The following is a 22,132-nucleotide window of genomic DNA, read 5'->3' as shown; positions in this document are numbered from 1 at the left end:
CCGGTGGGGTCAGCGACCGGGACCGGGATCGGTATCGGGCGAACTGGAACGCAGGCACGGCCTCATTCCTTGCCAAGGGACTGTTCCCCGACAGCGCTGTCGCTCCCGCCGCCCGCTCGGGCCCGCTGGGCTGTGAGGGGGCGCGGGGCACGCCGGGAAAGGCGCGGGGCACGCCGGGAGTGCCCCGGCACTCGGCGCAGGGGCAAGCGACACCGAAAGCAGCACCAGCGCCGGCGGGATGTGGTACGAGATCCTGCCCGGCATGGCCATCATGGGCGTCTGCCTCAGCGTCCCCGGCATCGCCACCGTCTTCATGCACCGTGTGTGCCACGGCGGCAAGGTCAGCGCGGGGCGGGGCGGCACCCCCCGCTATTCGGGACCCTGAGGCTCCGCTTCCCCACCGGAGCCGCCCTTATCCCCCAGTCCCCTGCATCCCTCTGGTATCCCTTTCCTCCCGGGGCTCCCCTTCCCCCGCGCCCCGCCTTCCCTCGGAAGCCTCTGCCCGAGGCCTATAACAGGCAGCTCTGTGCCTGCAGGAGAAGAGGATCGCCCGCTATCCTTACGAGTGGACCCTGCTGGAAAGGGACCGGCGGCTGTCGGGGGTCAACAAGCACTATGTGCCCAAGGCAGGTTTTGGGGGCTCTGGGCAGGTACCGCCGGGGGGAAGCGGGACCCAGGCGCTGCTCCCCCATCCCCGAGCTCAGGGACGGCCGATGAGGTGGACACTGGTCGCTCTTGGGGCTGTCAGATCTCACTCTATGCCTGCAGCTGGCCTGCCTCTGGGGATGTGCATTTTAATTTTGTTCTAATTAAGGCTTTGTTAATTAAATATAGTTTGAAAATCTGCATTTTCAGATATGCTTTGTTGCACATTAGTGGCAAGAATGACACAAATATAGCTGTTATTTTTTCTTTTCCAGGGTCTGGAGAACATAGACTAAGGTGGCAACGCTTTGAAAAATCCATGTATCTATAGAAAATGATCTAACTCTTAAATAAAGCTATACATGTGTTCAGCCCTTGTATCTGTGTTGCTGTGGCGGGGTGACCCTTGCTGGACACCAGGTGCCCACCAAACCCACTTTATCACTCCTGTCCTCAGCTGGACAGGAGAGAGAAAGAAAGGCTCATGAGCTGAGACGAGGACAGGGAGAGACCATTCATCAGTTACTGTCACAGGCAAATGAGACTCGACTCAGAGAAATTCCTTTAATGTATTGACAAATAAGAGCAGGGCAATGAGAAATTAAATAATAAAACACCTTCCCCCCACTCCTCTCTTCTTCCTGGGTTCAGCTTCGCTCATGATATTCTCTTCCTCCTCCCTGCTGAGCTGCACAGGGTGATGGGGAATGGGGGCTGTGGTAAATGCCATCCCATGTCTCTGCTGCTCCTTCCTCCTCAGGGGAGGACTCCTCACACTCTTCCCCTGCTCCAGCATGGGGTCCCTCCCATGGGAGACTCCTTCACTAATTTCTCCAGTGTGAGTGCTTCCCATGGGCTGCAGTTCTTCATTAACTGCTCCAGCATGGGTCCCACAGATAAGATGCAGTCCTTCAGGAATCAGCTGCTCCAGCAGGGTCACAAGTCCTGCTGACCTGCAAACCAGCTCCAGTGTGGGCTCCTCTCTCCATGGGCACGGAGGTCCTGCCAGGAGCCTATTTCAGCATGAGCTTCCCACGGGATCACAGCCTGGATACATCCACCTGCTCCAGCAGAGGGGTTGGTCCTGGGGTGCAGGTTGATCTCTGCTCCATCATGGACCCGCAGGGGCACAGCTGCCTTACCACGGTCTTGCACCACGGGCTGCAGGGGAATCTCCGCTCCAGCACGTGGAGCACCTCCTACCCGCTGCCCCAAGGCCTCTTGTCATCCTGGAAGAGCAGCTGCTGGAAATTCAGTACCCTGAATCTGCTAAAACATTTCTGGCTTCTCATACAGCACCCGTGGTCCTTTCCCTCTGAAGAGCTGTGTGTTGCAAGTGTTGGTGTTCAGAGCCTGCAGCACCTCAGTGCACCGGGCTGGACAGTCTCTGCCTGGCAGAGCACAGACTGGAGGCTGCTTTAGCTCCCGAATTGTCCAGAATGGCAAAAATATGACAAGCAGAGAATCTGCCTGGATCCCACAGCTGTTTTCTTGCTCATACCGTCTTTCCTTCCCGGGAGGCTGCAGTGCTGGGGAGGCGTTTTCGGGGGCCGCGGGGCTGGCAGGGCAGGGGAGGGCAGGAAATGCCGCGGGGTTGCCGAGAGCGGCACGGCCTCGCCATGGTGACGGCACGCTGCTCGTGCCCGCGGGGCCCCGCACAGCGGCAGGCGCAGCGCCGGGCCCAGGCACAGCTCCCCGGGGCCGGAGATCCCGCCCGGGACCGGAGATCCCGCCCGGGACCGGAGTGCTCCGAGCGGCCCCCGCCGCGCCTCGGGACCCCCGGCCTGGCCGGGGCAGCGGGGCAGCAGCAGCCGCCGCCCAGGGAGCCCCAAGCGGGGTGAGCAGGGCCGAGGTACGAACCAGGGACAGTGAGGGACTGCCCGCTGATCCCCATGTTCCTCAGACGGGGCCTGCAGCTCTCAGACCGGTGCTCTCTCAGCGTTTGTGCGTGTATCTCTCTAAAGGTGAAGCCAATGGACAAGGAAGAGGAAAAAACTGCCAGTGAGGAGAAAGATCACATCTCCCCAGAAAATGAGAGAAGCGGTACAGATGAATGCCTTCCAGAGGCCAAAGAAAAAGAGAAAGGTATCTAGTGTTTGCTCTACTAGAATGTGTTGGGGTCTTTCCAGGAGGATTTCTCAGCATTTTATCTGTTTTAGAAACCAAGCATTTCATCAGAAATATCCTGTGGACCACAGCCAAGAACTTCACAGTGGAGAGAGGATGGCAGCAAATTGAAGAACTCATTTCTGTGAGTCACAATTCCATCCACTCAGGAAGGCCACACCTTCCCACTGTTAAGAAGTACGAAAAATTAAAGGAGAGCACCTCTGTTCCTTTTTAGCACCACTCTCAAATCAGCTCTACTAGACAGAGGGAGTCTCAGTGTGATGCATTTATTCAACAGGCATGGGACATTCACGAAAGCTGGCTTCACCACTCAGAATTTCTCAAGGAAGAAGAACTGAAGGACAGCAAGAGGTACCATTACAGAGCTTGCTGGGGCATCCCAACATGCAGAAAACCCATCCCACAAGCAACAGCTAGTGTCTACTTTGTTGTAGTGATCTCCAAATTCAGACCTGATGTAAGTACTCAGAAATGGTGTAGATGGACCAGTCCTTTAAGGGACAAGAGTACAGTGGCATTTCTGAGGCAGGGAAATGCCAGGACAGTGGAGAGACTGGCAAGGAGCCAGCAGTTCTCATGAAGATGCTGACAAGGTCTGGACATTGCCGGAGCAATGGCAGGAGATTTAGACATGGCCTAAAAGAAACATGCCCTCAATTAGCAAGGGGAGCAAGGCACAGAGCAGGAGGCTGGGTTAGTTCCCAAATCATTGACTGACAGAATGTGACAAACAGAATCTGGCAGGATCTTACATCTGCCTTCCTGCTCTTACCATCTTCCCCTTCCAAGCAACAATTGTTCTGGGTAGCTGTAAGAAGGGCTGAGTAGAGGTGAGTTACAGAATGAGGGGTCAGTAGAAAGGGAGTGACACTTCACTCTTCAAGCTGTCTCAGAATCCCTTTCCTGATCAGCCTGCAGTTTGCACCTGTACAGTAAGCTCTTGCAGCTCAGGAGAAAAAAATGAAATAAATTGCACTGAGTAGACTTCTTTCCTCCAGGCTTAGTCATACTCGACCTTAGTGTTTCTACTTAATAGCTATGGATCCCCAAACAGTAGTCCGTGGTTTAACACCAGCTGGCAACTAAGCATCACAGAGCTGCTCGCTCACTCCTTCCCCACCACCATGGAATGGGGGAGAGAATTGAAAGTGTAAAAAAAAAGTGTAATAATGTAAGAAAATAAATAAAATAATAGTAATAAATTGGAAAAAAAACCAAACAGAAAAAAATGCCATGAAAGACACGTGATGCAAATGAAAACAATTACCACTTGCCAACCAATGCCCAGCCACTCCCTGAGCACCATCTTCCCTCCTGCCCCAACCAAATATCCGGGTTATTTTTGAAGTAAATAGTAGCTCTCACTTAAGTACAATGTCTGCTTTTTGAGGGGCTGTACATGGCCTCTGTCCTGTCTCTGCTCTCTTGTAGACCGCACCTGTGGAGGTCTTCTACAGGCTGGAGTCCAGCAGGCTGATACGGAGGTAAATGTTACTCTTCTGTTTTAGCAAGCTTTTCCATTCTAAAACCAAACCGGGAGCTCGATGTAAGTAAGTTTGCAGTAATAGCAGAGAAGTGGAAGTTGTAAAAATCTTGCTATGAAATGACCCTGCTTATCACTAGCTTCACACCCCTAGAGGCATGAATAGCCACCCTGTGGGCATATGCCTTCTCCAGAAATTTGTCCTGCTTTACATGGGTCTAGGTGGGGGTCTTTATTGCAGCCTTACATGGTGAATAAAGGCCAGCTCTCAGCTGGCCAAACTTGGATTCAGTATTATGCTTACAATTTACTTTGTTTTTATTTCATTCTCCAGGCCAGAACAGTGTCAGTTTAGAGAAAAGTGGCTTAAGGACATAATTGAAAATAAAATAGCGTGCACAGAAAGACTTGCTTTCCGATGAACAGCTCCAATTCACCATCACCAATACTCTGTTGTGGAGAACCAAATAAACATAATGAAGAAAGAAAGGCTCTTTCTTAGAAGCATTTCTACTTTGTGGATACATAAAAAGCATTGAACCTGTGCAAAATCAGCTATGCCCTGACATGGCAGCTGGCTGTGTGTGACAGTCCCTGGCAGGTATGGGTGGGGACAGCACAATGGAACCAGGTTCCGGAATCTAAATGGGAAGAGGCAGCTGGGTGGGATTTGCTGTTTGGGAATGCCAGGTCTGTGGAACTCCAGGGAAAACATTATAGGACTTTAGGACTTTTATTTTCTTGATACAAATATACAAGACATGTCTGCTGCTAAACTTAGAGGAACCCAAAAAAAAAAAGATAGGAGAACAAAAAAGAAACAACCCACCTCTCAAAACCATTTTGTTTTCAAAAACCTTTGAGAAAAACAAGTTCCAGGGGTATGTCTGGAAATATGCAGTTGAATCAGAGATAATCACCAAATAAGCACTGCCTCATCAAGGCCTCCAAGCAGAGTTTAAAGCAAGCCATGTAATACTGCTGAAACAGACCAAAGTAAAATACTACAGGAGTTAAAAACAAGGATTTAATCTAGAACATTTCATAAACAAAAACATTTCAAATAAATTGAAAGATGCATCCTTGTTACCACCTGCGTACATCCAGGGGTTCCAATCACTGCACCCAACTGCACTGATGCCTATGTATAACATAGGAGAAAAAGAAGCAAGCAACTTAGTTCTTCACCGTGCGTTTCAGTGGATTGAAGATCAGACCCTCCTATTACTGTTAATTTACACCCCAGTTGCAATCTGCTTCCTCTGAAGTAACTGAAGCCCATCTGTATTACAAACTCATTTACAAAATATTTACAAGTCTGGTTTGAACCACAAACTCAACTGTTTTGAGAAAAAACCTAAATCTAAAAGACTTGTGAAAAAATAGCAAAGTGGACAGTCCTAGATCTTAAAACAGGAACACAGGACCTCCTTCATTTTTGCTACTGGTGCTAATAGCTTGTTAAAGGTCTTTCCAAGTTAAATGATCCTATGATTAATCAAAATAAATGGAATTAAAAAAAAAATCACACTTATTGGCATTAGGTAACAAAGCCTTCCCATGGGATTCTTTGGCTTGTCTGATTCAAAGTGAGCACAGAACATCGACACCTCTAATCTTCCCTGCCTGTTCCTGCCTTGTAGCCCTTCTCTTTACAGGGACTCCTTAGTCAACAAGCCATCCAAAAAATCTGATGAAAATAACTGTTTCCTTGACACAAGTAATACACTCCTGAGGTTTGGCTCTGTTGGGTGAAAGGTGCTGCAGCACCTGCAGCTTTTTTCAAATCACAACTGGACTGGGTTAGCTGCCACGTGGTGCAATCTATGGTGTACAGCTCAAACAAAGCATTATTTTTCCTCTTTGCCTTTAGTCTTTCTGTAGACCATCTCTCGAAAGCTTGCAAGGATCTTATTTTCCCGTTTCCTCCTCTCCTCCTGGTTGAAGGATGCCAGAGCTCTCTTCTCATCTGCGCTGTAGATCTGGTTCTCTTTACGCAGACGCACAGCTTCCATGCGGCGATGTCTGCGGGGGAGAACACAGGGCACATCAGCATGGGCAGAGGGGTGTCAGTGCCCTGCCACAGCTCGCATCCACTAACTGGCCTGAATGTCTTCAGGGGCTTTAAATAAAGATACTTAAGTACTAAGGCCTGAACAGCAGGCTCTGAGCCAAAGTTGATCTCTAGGTGAACCTTCCAACAAAATGTTATATTTGTATCCACTCATTAATGTAATATGCATACCATTAGTGAAATATGTAGTGTGATAAGAATATATTTATCTTTCTGCATTTAGAAGCCAGACAAAGGCATGAAATCAGACAACTAGCCTTGTTTGAAGGTATATGATCAAAGCCAACTTCTTCGGTTCCTCCTCGAACCCTGGCCAGGCTTTGGGTGGAACCCAAGAGGAGGATGAAACCAGACATTTTTGCACTAGAAGTTGTGTAAGCTTGTTTATTCTACAGTCTAAAAGGTGGGCCCTCTCACAGCAAAGATGGAGGCCTCGCCTACAGGTGGACACACCATGTAGGAATTCCCAGGAATGGTTCTCCAATCCTTTGCTGTGACTGGGGCTCCCTAGATGATGTGTAGATCTGCATCATGGTAAAATAATAGTCTAACTGGTGATGTATCTTTCTTAATCACTCTAGGCAATCTTTTGCAGTAATGATTAGGTGCATTACTTAGCTTGTCCTTTATAATTCTTTGCAGTTTTGCACTGTAGCAAATTACACTGACTCCTTAAAGTTGGTATCTGCATCTTTTGTGCTGACCTTGCCAACTGGCAAAACAGATACCTACACTAGATAATCCAAACTGCACACTAACCTTCCCAAGAGGGAGCATGGCAGAGCAAGGAACTGATTTGTGGGGGTGTCAGCTCTCAGGCAGTCAGTCAGAAGCCTCCCCTACCCCCTGGGTATCAGCTGCTGGCTCACCAAAATTTAAGTGAGATTCCTGTTGGTCATTGAGAAAAAAGTGCAGCCAACCTCTCACACACTGATTTATCTCCTACTGAAGGGCCAGCACATTCCCAGGGCTGTCCACACAGACCACCTTTGAGCCACCTGACACAAGCACCTCCTCATTTGAAATAAGAAGAGTATTGCCTGGAAAGAACTTTTGCTCTTGAGGAGAAAGTGTCCTTGAAAAACTCACTATCCATCTCTAGCAATGGGGTGTTTAGTGTAGATTATTGCAAGCACATAGAGCACCTTCTCCTCCATGCTTGCAAGTAAAGCTTGGAAGCAGTCTTCCGTTCAGCCAGCAGAGAAAACAGCTCTTAAAAATTCCACTGAACCATTGCCATCATCAAAACCATACCTGCTGCCACTCATGACATAACCAGAGCTCTCAAATGATGCAATCTCTTCACTCGTCAAGCCGATTTCACCTCTGCGGGGAATGCGTTTCCCTGCTTTTACGTACTCTGCCATGGCTGCACCTTCACCGGGCAGGAGGGCATGTCCATAGCTAAAAAACCAAAGGTAGTAATTTCAACCAGTTTCAGATAGAGAGAGCCTGAGCTAAACATCCAACTTCCCTGTTCACTGTTATATACAGCTGCATTTTTAAACACTTCCTCATTCTTTCCCACATATTGGCCTGTTTCTTCCTTATGGCAACACTAGCAACAACATCTTAAATTATCAGCGGAGTTCATTCTGATGAGACTACAAAGTCACAATACTGCAGACCATTAGAATAAAGGCAGTTACAATTGATTTTCTAGGAATCAAGGCTAAAAAGCATAAATCAGACTTTTCTACCCAAATTCAGGCCAGGGGAAAGTCTAACACCACTAGCACTTCTGTCTGTGAGTTTCTGGCACAGCATTTCTCCCTCTGCATGCTTTATTGTTGCAACAGCCCTTTTGAGCAGTAACTTTCACACTTGATTTACTTGATTTGATCAAAGTACCATTAGAGCTGGCTACTCACTTCAAAGGCCTGTCATCCTGAGATGCATGAGTTTTGGGAGCCTCAGGTCCAATCAAACTATCAGCTTCAGTATTTTCTGCAACAATCAAATAATGAGGAAGATTAATCTTCTGCCCATTGTTCTTTGTTATCCGAAGTGTCAGCAACACCTAACAAAGAATTCACAAAAAGGACATCAAAAAGTTTCCACCCAAGTTTAAAGTCAGGTGAACCTACTTGACCTCTCAATCCAGAGATCATCCCCTTGAAGCACTTCATCAGCGGAATCTTCGCTACTTGAATCACTGGATTCCTTCCTGCTCTTCTTAGCTTTCTTTTTCTTATACTTCTTCCTGTGACAAAGCCAGACAGACATGCTATTTACCAAAATTTAAGCTGAAAGAAGGTGCTTGGAATCATACTCAATTCGTTTCTCAAGGCAACTTCTGCCTATAGGAAGACTGGCTGTCTGCTATGCTTCACACAAAATACTTCACAGCAAAACCAAGACATATATATGTCCTGTTATGACTTTCATAGAGTGTTATAAAGTGGCTCTACAGGGAGTTGCTTGTGATACACAATTGTGTAGATGTAAAGAAAATGCATCAAATTAGTATTATTTGCCAGCTCTTACAAATCACCGAAGGTCCTCCGGCTCCCTCCCAAGGCCTGCAAAGAAAATTGAGTTGCTCTCCAGCCAAAAGCAGCCAGAATGACACATAGCAACCATGACACTTACTTTTTGGTCTTCTTTTTCCTCTTCTTGCTTTTCTTTTTATCCTCATCTGAAAAAAGAAAGCGTATCTATTATCAAAAACAGATGATTAGCTATAACTAAGTAGTTTACTGCACTGTGAATAACATGGCATACCTTTTCCAGCCTCAGTATTCATGGAGATGTAGGCTCTTGGACTCTCTCAACCCTAACCCAAAGCCTAACCCCATCACCAGGGGTGGTGGTCAAGATCAGAAAGATGTAGGAGCAGCACCGTTGGGGCCTTGCCGGGATGGCCTTGGCATGCCTTTTCCAGCCCCAGTGTTCCTAGAGCTGTAGGCTCTTTGACTCTCTCAACCCTAATCCTAAGCCTAACCACTCCCCTAACCACTCCCCTAACCCTTCCGCTAAGAATTACACTAACCACTACCCCTACCATTAACCTAACTACTACCCTAAGCCTAAGCCTATTCCCACCACTAACTGCCTCCACCAGAATGCCGGAGTACACACACGGATGGGACTTGTTTATACTGGGAAAGCGTTAGCAGAAAGCTCCCTGCAGTATTGGTCGATATGAGAACATATCAAACAGATCTCTGGCATGAGAGGCCCAGTGGATGCTGAATTCAGAAATCCCATTTCCTGAGGCCAGACTGCAAGCTGAAACCCTCTTGTCTTACCACTGGAGTTCTGCTCAGACTCTGAGTCACTGTCGCTGTCCTCAGAATGTTTCCTGCGCTTTCTTTTGGACGCTTTACGTTTTTTCTTTTTTCTTTTCTTCTTTTTCTTCTTTTCCTCTGGAATGTTTTTAAAGATAACATTAGATAACTAAGAAAATCTAGTTCCATGTATTCCCTGATCTTCCCAAAGAAATGCTCTCCTTTGAGCTGGAGCCCACCCTACTCAATTCCACCCATCTAAGCCAGGGAACCTCCTGCAAGCACCAGCAGCAGCAGATTCTAGGCTACAGTAGCTTCCCATTTTCAAAAAAGCTGTGCAAGCCAAACAAAATACCTTCTGAGCTAGAATCTGAAGAACTACTCTTAGATTTTGCCTCTTCATCTTCTACTGGTGTGTGCTCATCGGAACTGAATAAAAATAACAGTTTACTATTTAACATCTGTTTTGTTGTACTCAAGACCAAAGGTACACATATGACCATACACATTTTGAGTCAATCCTTGCAAGGGAGCAAAAAATTAAAGAGCTAATTTAGCCTGGGAACTGCTGTCAGAACCACAACACAAAAGTCACCTGATCTACAATAAATCACATATTGCATAATTGGTATATTGGAATTATTTGGTGGAAAAAAAAGTAGTAATCTCATGATGTTGTTTCAGAAAGGAACTGATACAATAAATATTGCGGCACCATGACTAGCGCAGGGATAAAACATTTTTGTAAGCTGAACTAACATGTAATCAGGATTATAAAAAATATGAAGAAAGAATATGGCTTACTCGGGGTCAGGAACTTTTGGGGATAGCCCCCAGACTTCAGGTGCCCCTAGTTCTCCAATTCTCTCTCTCTCATTGAGTCTCCTGTAAAGGAAAACACCACCACTGACGCCTAGTTTGCAACACCCAGTACACAAACATTTTAAGTCCTACACGTTAGTGTTTCTAATCGCCTAAAGCAGCTACAGTAAGGAAAAGAAACAGCCAGGAGCAAGGAGCAAGCTCGCAGGCCGGGAATCTGGCAGCAGAGCTCCGCACACCGCAGAGGATCGGCGGTAGCAGGTGTTAACCCCCTTACAGCGGAGCCCCGTCCCGTCCCCCCGGGGCGGCCCTGTCCGCGGGGAACGCACGGAGAGCCCGTGAACGGACCGTACAGAACTAGGCCCGGCCGTCCCCCCAACACCCCCAGGCCCCCGCCCGCCCCTCCCGGGAGCACCGTCCCTTCCGCGCAGAGCGGGACTCGGCAGGGCAGGCCCGACCCCACGCCGGCGCTCACCTCTGCCGCAGGATCTCCTCCTTCTCCTTCTCGTAGTACTCAGGCCAGCCCTTGCCGTGGTGGTAGTGCCCGTGGTGCGCGGAGGAGCGCGGCGCGCCGGGGCTCCGGGACCGGCTGCGGCTCCGTCGGTGGCTCAGGCGTCTCGGGCCATTGCGCTCGCGGGACCGGGACCGCGACCGGGACCGCGACCGCCACCGGCGGCCGCGGCGCTCGGGGCTAGCGGCGGGAGGGGAGCGGGAGCGGGACGCGGGCGCCATGGCGGCGGTGCGGCGGAAGGGCCGCTTCCAGCGGCTTCCGGCGCCCTCCCGGCGGAGGGGGGGCGGAGGGGGAGCGGGGCGGGAGCGGGACGGCCCCGCCCGCGGGGTCACCGCCCCACCCGCCCGGCCGGCAACGCGGCGGCGGTCGCGGCGGCTCCTTTTGTGCCCCGCGGCAGCCGCCCGGCAGCGATGGACGCGTGCGCGGCGGCGGTGGAAGGTGAGGCGGCGGCGGCGGGGGGCGAGCCGCGGGCGGGGGGCGGTGGCGGCGCGGACCCGGCTCCGGCTCCGGCTCCGTCACGCTCTGCGGACATCAGCGCGGGGCCGCGGCCCCGGGAGCTGTCCAGGGCGACCCGGGAGCAGCACTGCCCCGCGGACAGTTCACCGTGCCCCGGTGGGGTTCCCCTTCCTTGCCTGGGCCCGGTGCCGCGTGACACGGCCCGGCCCGGGCAAGGCCCGGTTTCGAACGTTCAGCCGTCCGGCACCTCCCAGCGCGGCCTGACGCGGCGTTGGCCGCCGGTCCGGTGGCAGCGTGTCATGGCAAGACTGGCAGGACTAGAGGAAATGGCCCGAAGTTGGGTCAGGGGAGGTTTAGGTTGGGTATTAGGAAAATTTTTTCATGGAAAGGGTTGTCAAGCACAGGAATAGGCTGCCCAAGGAAGCGGTGGAGTCACCATCCCTGGAAGTGTTAAAAAAACCTGTGGAGATGGCACTTAAAGACATGGTTTAATGCTGAACATGGTGATGGTGCTGGGTTCACGGTTGGAGTTGATGATCTTAAGTCTTTTCCAACCTTAACCTTTATCTATGAAGACGATACAAATGATGTATTCAGATAAGATACCCACTCTCCCTCTTCTGTGAGTGCCCTTCCCCCTCAGGTTTGACCACGTTGCCACGGAGCTTAAAAAAACCCCGAGTTCCTGCTCAGCCCTGGGAAGTGCAGTGTAACATCGCTGGGTCGGCCCAGCTCTGTGTAAACTGGGCGTCTTGGACAGCTCCTCCACCCTGGGAAGCCCATGCTGGTTTATGCTGTCTAGAAATGATGTCAGGGTATGTCAGTCTCTTTTTCACAAATGAAACAGTATTTTAGCTCTCAAACCTATCATAAGCAGCATAAAAAATCTGTAAGATGGAGGAAGCCTATTTAAATTGTGTATTTTTTTGGATGCAAGTAACCACGTGCAGAACTGGGAGGGAAAAGTTACCAGAGATTGCCCGTGTGTGTTGCTCGTGTCTGTGTGAGGACAGCCCAGTTTCTCCCTTCTTGGGGTGCTGTGCTTATTTTGGCAAATAGAGCTGAATAAATGATGACTAAAACATCTGCCTCGAGAGCACTCTGCACCTCTACTACCTAATAATATAAGGTTACTTGAAGTGCTTTTGTACACAAGTTATATAATGCCCATGCAGTACATAACAGCATCTACAGCAACTACTAATGTCAATAGAAAGGATTGCTGGACTCTTAATTCAGTTATTTGAGGCTTTATGTAATTGGATTGGCAGGAAAAATACTTTCAGAGAATTCTTCAAAGCACAAGCAGTGGAAATTAGTATTTTAGAGTCTTTCAGAAGCAGTGATGTTTTATTTGAAATTCCCACAGTGGAAGAATATTTCTGTCCTTAAAGGTAGGATAACTATTGAATTTCAATTTTATTGAAAACCCTTAACTGTTCTGCTTATAACATTTAATTTATTTTAATGTAAAATACATGTTTTCATGATGGAGAATGTTACTTTGTCTCTCAAATTTCAGCTCTTTAAAATAATTTTCTATCCTCACAAACTGGATTTTTAAAAACAAAAGAGCTCCTCAAATTGCTTAATTGAAAACTCGTTACTGAATTGCATACTTTTTTGTCTTCTCACAAAAGCCTGCACATAAATTTCTTTAAATTTGTACTTCGTATTTTCAGAGCCTCCATCTCAGAGTTTTTTTGATCATTTTTATACATAAAAATAAAAGTTGCTATTGTGTGTCTTACTTATTTTTTCAGTTCCAAGAATACCAAGTTTAGTTCTATATCCTAGATGTTTCTTGTCAATATCTTAGATAAAATGGTTCTTTTATATTGTTATTTATATTGTAAGGTTTTTTGTGACTTGAATCACCAAACACTTTCTAGGCTTATCTTAAAATAAAAGTGGAAAAAACAGCCCCCAAACTAGGAGATGCATGCTGACAAAAAAATGCACATTGAAATTCAGCTTTCAGGTGCAGGAAGATGACGGCAGCTTCCGTCAAATTGGTTAAGCTGGGGAGAGCATTAGCTCTGTCCTGACTGTGGGAATGTGACAGTGGGGTTCAGATTTTATATCTGACAGAAGGAGTTGCCATAGAGAAAAGCTGCTGCAAAAAAGGTAAAAGTCAAGGAGATGGTGCAGCTCTCCCAGAGGCTTTTAAATCAGCCAGCATTTCTGTGCCTAAGAGTAAGTGGTTCAAACCTGATTTTTGACATCTGGTGACACCTCAGGAGCAGGGATCCTTCCAAGTCAGTGCTCATCTGTAGCTGTAAATTCTCCTGTTAGTTATTTAGTATTGGAAGAGGCAGTGAGGAGAAAAGTCCTTAAAGCTGGAGGATGAAAGGCTAAGAAATTTTTAAATTTGGACCATCACACATTTATAACACACATTTTTGGAGGAAAAAAAAAAAAGCACTGGATTAAGTATTAAAACAATTGCAGTATTTTTTAATTTAATATAGCCTCCTGTGTAAAAATTACTAAGAACCTGTATCAAAGGAGAAAAGAATTGACGGGTCATATGAGGAAGAAAACCCTGCCTTTTCCCTGATGAGTGTTTTCTATTATTTATTCTCCTTCAGTTGATTCTCTGGGAAAACCTATAAATAAACAAAAACTGGGTTTGTAACATTTAAAATCTGAAGGCTCACTTCAAAAAGGCATTTCTGTTACTAACTCTACAAATACAGGTGATTTTCTTGCTAGAAGAGCTCATAAACCTGGGCAGGAGCATTTCATTGCTGATTTATGTAGTGAAGGAGTGCAGTAATTTCTGCCACTGACTGTGGCCTGTACATATTATTGTTGAATTTGATAGGACATTTGTTCTTGTCAAAGTTTTTGAATCTTAAGAAAAATCAGGAACCCCTGTGGTTCAAGTCCACAGAATGCATAGGGGGGAAAAAAGGGAACAGATCAGTAACTGAAGATGAAAGATATCTTATATGATCTTGGTGTTCTTCGAGCATCCCTGAACAGCGACAGGTTCCAAGAGGCCACACTGTGGATGTGTCATTTTGATGGCCACATGTCGAACGTGCCGAGAGTCGCATTTTGTCAAACGTACTTTGTGCCAAAGCCGTATATGTCTGTACAGCTGCTGGCAGAGTCTAACACGTGTCACTGAGGTGCAAAAAATTCCAAATAAATGCTCCTGCAGCACGAGGAAGGGTGTTCAGGTTTGGGTTTCAGCTCCCCTCGGTGCTGGGCGGACGTGCCGGCTACGCCAGCGTTGGTAGGGCAGCGCCAGGTGCCCGCGGGAAGGAAATGATAGTCAGCGGGAAATAGCGTCTCCACGGCCTTGTCCACACGGTCAGCCGTAAGGCAGGTGTCGGGGGTTTACTGCCGCCTCCGCCCGGGACACGGAGCGCGGGGGAGCCGGGAGCCAGGCGGGAATTGCCAAGGCCGCAGCAAGGCCCGTGTGCGGGACTCGAGGCGTCCCAAGGCCTGCGGTGGAGCAGGGTCGGGGCCACACACTCGGCACCTCGGGGTCCGCAGCCGGCCTCCTGCAGGCGGAAGGCGGTGACGCAGGCGGTGCGTCCCAGCAGTGTCCGCGGCCCCCGGAGCGCCGAGCGCCGCGGCCGCGGGGGTGCCGGCGGCGGGAGAGCGCGGGGCGTGCCCGGCCCGGGGGCGGGAGCGGCGGGAGCGCGGCCCGGCCCCGCCCCGGCCCGAAGGTTCCCGAGGCCGCTCGGGTCAGAGCCGAGGGCAGCGCGGGCAGCGCCCCCCGGCGGCGGCGCGGCGGGTGCCGGCGGTGCGGGAGGCGGCGGGGCCGCGGCCGGAGCGCGGCGCAGGTAACGGGGGGAACGTGGGCCCGGGGGGCTCGGCTGTCCCTCCCGCCCCGCTGGGGGCTCAGCACGGCTCGGCGAGCAGGGAGCGGCGGAGGGGCCGCCCGTTAGCCTGGGCCCGGTGCCGCTAGGCCGCTGCCCGGGCCCTCCGCTGTCAGCGCCGCCGCTCCCGCTCGGCCTCCGGCCTCGGGCCGGTCGCTGCTACCCCGGCGGCGGCCCGGCTCGGAGCGCGCGTTCTCACGGTCAAGCCCCCCGGGGTCGCGGGGGGAGCCGGGCGGGACGCGCTCCCCGGGCTGGCGTGCGGCGGCCGCGGGGCTCCGGCCTCGGCGTCTCATCCGGCCCGGCCCGGCCTGCGGAAATAAAGTTTTACGGGTAAAATTAGAGCCCGTGACTCGCTGTTCTGTATTTTGATGTTGTTTTTTGCAGTTTATTGGGGGGCTTGAATGGGCAGTGCTGACAGATGGGTTACTTTGACTTAGCAGATCTGTTTTGTTACGGTGCTGCTTCAGTATCTCGGTTTGAAATACAAAGCCGTGCAAATATATGACGTGGGATCAAAATAAGTTTATTTTTTTGGGGAAGGAAGTGTACTAACCCTAGCATTTTCATTAACTCAGTTGACTAGTAATATACAGACACACAGGTTCTGCTGTCTGACCGTAAATAACTTCATGTTATTGGACTTCTCTCATGACAATTTACAGAATATTTCACAATTAAAAAGAAATTACTAATAATGCTTAAAGCTGCTTGACGGATCCAAAACTTCCATCTTCTTGGTTTTATAATTAACCCTATTTGCTGTTGCATAAGGTAAGGTGGTGTTGCTCTGTTCCCCATCTTGTAAGAACAGAGGATATATTCAGAATTCCACTTACCTTGTGTAGAAGGTGAAAGGACAAACAACAATAAGAAACAAATTTGCGGAGTGCAGTAGCACATAATCTTCTGAACAGTATCTCAGGTTTGTTTTTTTCTAAAGAAAGAATAGACAGTATATATGTGAATGTTCTCATGCAGTTAAAACTGTAAATCTGCATTTTTACTAATTTGATATCTTTTGCTTTCCCTTTGTAGGAATGGAGGGGAAAAAACTTATTTCTGCAACAGACACGCAGTATTCTAGCGTGCTCCTTCAGTCTTTGAATGAGCAACGTGGCCATGGACTTTTTTGTGATGTTACAGTCATCGTGGAAGACCGGAAATTCCGAGCTCACAGAAACATTCTTTCAGCCTCAAGCACTTATTTTCACCAGCTTTTCTCAGTGGCTGGTCAAGTGGTTGAACTGAGCTTTGTAAGAGCAGAAATTTTTGCAGAAATTCTTAATTATATTTATAGTTCCAAAATAATCAGCATTCGATCTGATTTACTTGATGAACTGATTAAATCAGGGCAGCAGCTGGGTGTTAAATTCATAGCTGATCTGGGCATACCTCCGGCTGAAGGCAAAAATGTGCTAAGTGAGGTGAAAGACAGTGCTTCAGAAACTTCAGCTTCTAGTCCAAATCAAAGAGATGCTGAAACGCAGGTAACTGTAATCAGGCCGGATAGTCAAGAGGCAACAGATGGGATGCCAGTTATAACACAGTCATTCTCCTTACATGGCATAGAATACGAGACTACAAAAATTACAGTGAGTGATTCGGATGATGAGGATGATGATGTAATTTTTTGTTCTGAGATTGTTCCTCCAAAAGAATGTACTAAAGACAAAAATGCTGCAAGCCAGAACCAGCCTTGCTCAAGTCCAGCTGGAGCTTCTGACCAAAAATCCTGTGGGAGTGGTGGCTCTCCCCATTTGACAAACACCACAGCAGCTCAGAACCTCACTTTGTCTGCCAGTCAGCTAAGCCCAAACCAAACACAATCAGGTGCTGAATCACTTGTCTCGGCAACACCGCAGCATTTTACTCCTAATATCATTGTGCTAAACAAGCCTCTGCTTAACTCATCACTTGGTGCCAGCTCCTTGCATCAAACACATGTGACTCCTACAATTAATTTACTTGAGGAGAACCAGCAGCCACCCAATAATGGCTCCATAACTGAAGTGGAAGCAACTGCTGTTGATGATGAAGAGGTTGTTGAAGATGATGTCGATATCATTAGTTCCTCTAGTCCTGGTTCGGTCAGCAGCAGCTCTTTGGTTCAGCAACCTGCTGTTCTTAAGGCAGTGAGCACTGAAGGAACAGGTGTACAGAAAAAACAGGTTGTTACATTTTCACAAGAGCCTTCTGCTAAACCTGGAGAATTTAAAATAAAAATCTCAGATGTCCTTTCGGGAAACAACAAAGAATTAAGTTCGGGTCTAGCATCAAAGAATGTGGCAGATGGGCAGAAAATCATAACATTAGATACAGCAACTGAAATAGGAGGCTTATCCACAGGCTGTAAGGTTTATGCAAATATCGGTGAGGATACCTACGACATAGTCATCCCTGTGAAGGGTGATTCCGAGGAAGCGGAAGCCAAGCCTGATGACATGCCCACAAAGTCTGGTGATGAATCTCCAAAGGGGAAACGCATGAAAGTAAAGCACGATGACCACTATGAGCTCATAGTGGATGGTAGAGTCTACTACATTTGTATCGTGTGCAAGAGGTCATACGCATGTCTGACGAGCTTGCGGAGACATTTCAATGTCCACTCCTGGGAGAAGAAGTACCCATGTCGCTACTGTGACAAAATTTTTGCTCTTGCAGAGTATCGTACCAAGCATGAACTTCACCACACCGGGGAGCGAAGGTACCAGTGCTTGACGTGTGGCAAATCTTTCATCAGCTACCAAATTACGGCCTCCCACATAAGATCAGTGCACAGCCAAGACCCTTCCGGAGACACCAAGCTGTACCGGCTGCACCCCTGCAGGTCCCTGCAGATCAGACAGTACGCCTACATTAGTGACCGCCCCAGCAGTGTCCCGGTGATAAATGAGGGGGGAATTGTCTATCGTGTTGGCTCAGGGAAGGATGGCACTGAAGGAACAACATCCAACCCTCCAGCTAAACAAATCACCTGGGATGACATTTTCGTTCCACAGGGAAATGAAACAATTTTTAAACAAAACCCATCAGAGGGAAGTACGGAATTTGAGTTCGTGATACCAGAATCTTACTGAAATGTTTTAAATGCTGGAAAAAGGATTCAGCGCAGGAGCGTTGCAGCTGTTTTAACTGAACTGTTGAAATTGCTGTAAAATCAAAGGTTAAAGTCAAAACAAGTTAACTTGTTCTACCAAGTCACCAAATGGTAGCACTTAGATGGACTGTGTTAACTGCAGTGATTTGTGGAAGCAATTAATCAGAAAATTTACGTGAATAGAAAGTAAGACATTTCTAAGGCACTGGCAGTGTTTTCTGGTATGTTAAATTTGGTCAAACCGTGAGGATTTGTAGCTTGAAAATGTACAATTCCTTCTAAAGAGCTAGAAATATTTCTAAAATAATTGAGGTATTTCCTGTACCCATACTTACCATGTAAACCCTTTCTTTCATGTTAGCACTTTAATGCTGAATTCTGTTTAGATGTTAACCGAGAAAACAATAAGACTTTTTAGTCATAGTATCTTGGTCATGGAACCATTTAAAAAAAATAATCCCACAATTTGCATTTGTGAGCAAGGGGCCAAAATACATGATCCCCTACTACACTGGAGTAGTATATTTTTGAGCTAGCATCTTAATTCTGCTTTTATAAATGTTACGTGTCTTCATGCAAAAAGTCTGGTCAACAAGCAATACTCCATTAGGGCTAACTTGAACAAACTTCACTTACACTTGGCAGTATGGTGAGCAAAGTATTCAGTGTCCTGGACCATGATATTTTACTCTTTTTGCAAGGTAAAAACCAAACCCCACAAAGCTCCAAAGTGAAGAAGCGTAGAACACTTAGGAAGGAGATAATTTCACCTTCTTAAAGCATGAGGAACATTGCTAGGTTTTCTTACTGCTGGAAAAAATTCCAGTAATTTGGTTGATAAAAAGTGCTGTTCCCTTTTTTTTCCCTTCAAGAAGAAGGGCTTCAGTCCGGAATTTTAAAATTCATGATAAGAAAATATATTTTTTTTTTAGCTGAAGGCTTCTCACAACTATGAATTCATGTAAGTGCTGTACTGGTTTAGCACTGAGACTGCTGAGGATCTTGTATGCCTGTTTGGCTAGATCTTCAAGTGAAACAGGGATTTGGATTTCCCCCCCACACTTGCCCCCATATATACATTTTGGAAGATGAGGACTAAACCAACAACCAGAAAATACCCTTTATCCACCTGGCCCACTGTATAATTTCTCTGCAGCTGTCTAGTTGTCACCTGTTTCCAGGTTTGGGTTTATTATGTTGCCCTTTTAATCTCCTTGCAATTGGTGCCTGTTTAAGCACTTAGAAGATGAATTAGATATCCAACTTGATCAGGAAATGGTAGATCTGAGAAAAACAGCTGTTTACTGGAGTCATAGTTTAGCATTTCAGCGTTAGTGACTTGTTGAATTTTTGTAAATGGTAATATGAAAACTCCTCAAGTTCTAGAGGTGACTGAGAAAAGACTGTGGTGCATAGTACTAGTTATGGAAACCTTTCATTGCTTAAATTGCAGTTACAGGTTTCTCTTTTCTTTTTCATGTTTTAAGTGAGCATCTTGATTTTATGATTTTCAAAGTTAGAGGTTTTAGACATATAGTACTCTAGACAGAAAGGTGCTTAAATAGTGCTACAGAGAAGATACCAGAAATCCGTGTGAGCAACGATGGGAGGAGGATTTATATACCTGGTGCATGTAGTGCTCAGCACTTCTCTTTTGTCAGCCAAGAACATGATATACCTGATTATTTCCAGATCATACTGCAGATTCCTTTGAATACAATGGGTAATGCTTTAAATGTGGGATGTAACTGTGGTGGCATTTCTGCAGTCAAACATTATCCTCATGTGACATGAGTGTGGATTGCCTGTGTCGGCACAGGCAGCTCGGCCGCAGCTGGCTGGTGCTATGGTGGGGCTTCCTGAACTTTGTGATGAAACAAATGCAATGTTATTTTTGTTATTGACGTGACACATGTTTAATCACGGAATAGTCTTGAGTTGGAAGGGACCCACAAGGATCATAGAGTCCAACTCTTAAGTAAATGGCCTGTATGGGTATCTGGAATTAAGCATACATTACAAAGTGCAAAATTAAACATAATGGCTATCACTATTTGCTGCTGATATATTTAAAACCTTAAATTAAACTGTGCCTAGTAAAGGTCTCTTTTTGGAGGAAAACTGGAAAATTAGGGCTTTGTAACTATTTTTGCTAGAAGACTCGTGCTTGCATGTGTCTCAGGGTCTTCAGTTTTCCTTGGAAGTGATTTTTGATATCCAAAGTCCAGAGGTATGTAAAGCATTTTTAAAATTTCACTTCCAGTATTTATTGGTTTGGAAACATTTAAAATCCATTCCTTTAAAACTTTTTATGGGGCCATGAGTAAGCTTTTATATTTAGATTTCTGGCTATTGCACTTATATTTGTGGTTTTGTTTGTTTTTGTAAGCAGTTAACTTCCAGTTTAACTTAATGAAAAAACTTATGTAAATATTAAGAAATTGGCTTCGGGATAATGGAAGAAAAAGGTTGAATCTGACAAAGCATTTATATAGAAATTAAACATTTCAACAGACTAAGGTAGCAAACCTCACAGTCATTTATTGTGCATATAAAACCATTAACAGATCTGCTGCAGAATATGGTAATGGTGGCTGCATCCTCACTGTCTGGTTTTCTTTGGGGATTCATACCATAACATTCCACTATGTGAACTAAATAAATATTGAAATAACATCTATTGCTTGTTTATTTTGTTCTGTTAAGGCATGCAGCTTATAAAAAGATGCAGAAGCTGACAACTATATACATTGAATTCTGAGTTCTACAGCTATTGCCTAGGAAATGTTCTGCGTGAATCATTCCTTGGTTTTCCCCGGTCTGTGATGTATATAGTTGTACAGTCTTTCCTTAACATACTTTTTAAAGTTGTGTTCCACTTTTCATTAATCAATACGTGATATTAGTTCTTAGAGCTTTCTATGGCAAAAATAAACAAGTTTAATTCTAGAGATGGGTGTAGTATGTTTCTTTTTGATGGCAGCTCAGTTTCTATAGTCTTAACATGTTTGTAGCTTCCTTTTCCAGGTCTTTGGGAATAGCAGGGAACCCACTGTTGGGGGGGAACAGGGAGAGGTGTTTTTATTTGGGCCTTAGTTTTGTTTCTTTGTTTTGATACTGTTTAATTGGTTTTGTTGAACACTTTCCAAGAAAGCAAATTAGCTCAGCAACTCCAGTGTGTTGTGAGCTGAATGCTGCGATAGGTGGGATAGATGGGAACTCTCAGGACAGGCAGAGCTCCTGTGGAACAGTCTGACCAACTGCTGGCATAGCAAATGAGCTCAAAGTCAAAAAAACCATACCTAGTGACCAGTAAAACGCACATAGTGACCAGTGCAGTGCTTTCAGCTCACTCATGGTTTGGGCTCCTCTTCTTACCAGCTGCTGACTGGTTGATTTGTGAGAGTTCCATGGCTGACTTTGTGTAGACTTCTTATTACATGTAAGGAATGCAATTTAATAAGTAACATACTGAATTATGTTCTAGATGCCTTTATCTCCTTGGCATAGGGCTTCTACCTTGCTCTGCTGACACCAAGGAGCAGCTGACATCATCAGGACAGAATTAGGCCCAGAGTAAGCAAAGGAGACACCTAGACTCCACTGGTTGGATTATTCAGATCTGTGTTAAGTGAAAAATCAGCAGTAACAACTTCAGAGTGCTTGACGTCAGGGCACTACGTTATGTGGGTAGAACTGCAGAATTATCAAGTGTGGGGGCATGGCGGCCTTCAAAAACAGAACTTAAAGAGGTTTTGGCTAATCCTGGTAGAAATATGTCTCCAAGATAGTGAATAGAGATGGGAGGTTTTTTGTTTGTTGGGGTTTTTTTTTGCTTTGTTTTTTTT

General features: G+C 46.7%; 3 protein-coding genes across 4 annotated transcripts; 2 read left to right on the top strand and 1 right to left on the bottom strand.

Moving 5' to 3' along the window:
• Positions 1-112: 112 nt before the first annotated feature.
• On the top strand, positions 113-1,016 carry NDUFA1 (NADH:ubiquinone oxidoreductase subunit A1). The gene is made up of 3 exons (XM_082289567.1): positions 113-340; positions 537-626; positions 921-1,016. The coding sequence occupies exons 1-3, from the start codon at positions 239-241 to the stop codon at positions 939-941; spliced, it is 213 nt and encodes a 70-aa protein (XP_082145693.1). The 5' UTR covers positions 113-238; the 3' UTR covers positions 942-1,016.
• Positions 1,017-5,980: 4,964 nt separating this feature from the next.
• Positions 5,981-11,116, bottom strand: NKAP (NFKB activating protein; the record flags this gene model as incomplete). Its single annotated transcript, XM_082289731.1, has 9 exons — positions 5,981-6,283; positions 7,587-7,736; positions 8,204-8,279; positions 8,420-8,535; positions 8,925-8,970; positions 9,584-9,700; positions 9,918-9,991; positions 10,367-10,447; positions 10,860-11,116. 9 exons carry the CDS (start codon positions 11,114-11,116, stop codon positions 6,109-6,111), a joined length of 1,092 nt encoding a protein of 363 aa, XP_082145857.1. The 3' UTR covers positions 5,981-6,108.
• A 112-nt stretch (positions 11,117-11,228) lies between these two features.
• Positions 11,229-21,233, top strand: ZBTB33 (zinc finger and BTB domain containing 33). Of its 2 annotated transcripts, none has more exons than XM_082289730.1 (2): positions 11,229-11,333; positions 16,223-21,233. In XM_082289730.1, the coding sequence occupies exons 1-2, from the start codon at positions 11,306-11,308 to the stop codon at positions 18,262-18,264; spliced, it is 2,070 nt and encodes a 689-aa protein (XP_082145856.1). In that variant the 5' UTR covers positions 11,229-11,305; the 3' UTR covers positions 18,265-21,233. The 2 variants fall into 2 exon arrangements, with proteins under 2 accessions (XP_082145856.1, XP_082145855.1); XM_082289729.1 differs by lacking the exon at positions 11,229-11,333 and adding an exon at positions 15,065-15,151.
• The last annotated feature ends 899 nt before the right edge of the window (positions 21,234-22,132 follow it).

The sequence above is a fragment of the Coloeus monedula genome, assembly GCF_965178545.1.
Source record: "Coloeus monedula genome assembly, chromosome: 12".
Lineage (NCBI taxonomy): Eukaryota > Metazoa > Chordata > Aves > Passeriformes > Corvidae > Coloeus > Coloeus monedula.
This window is presented reverse-complemented; position numbering and strand designations above follow the sequence as displayed.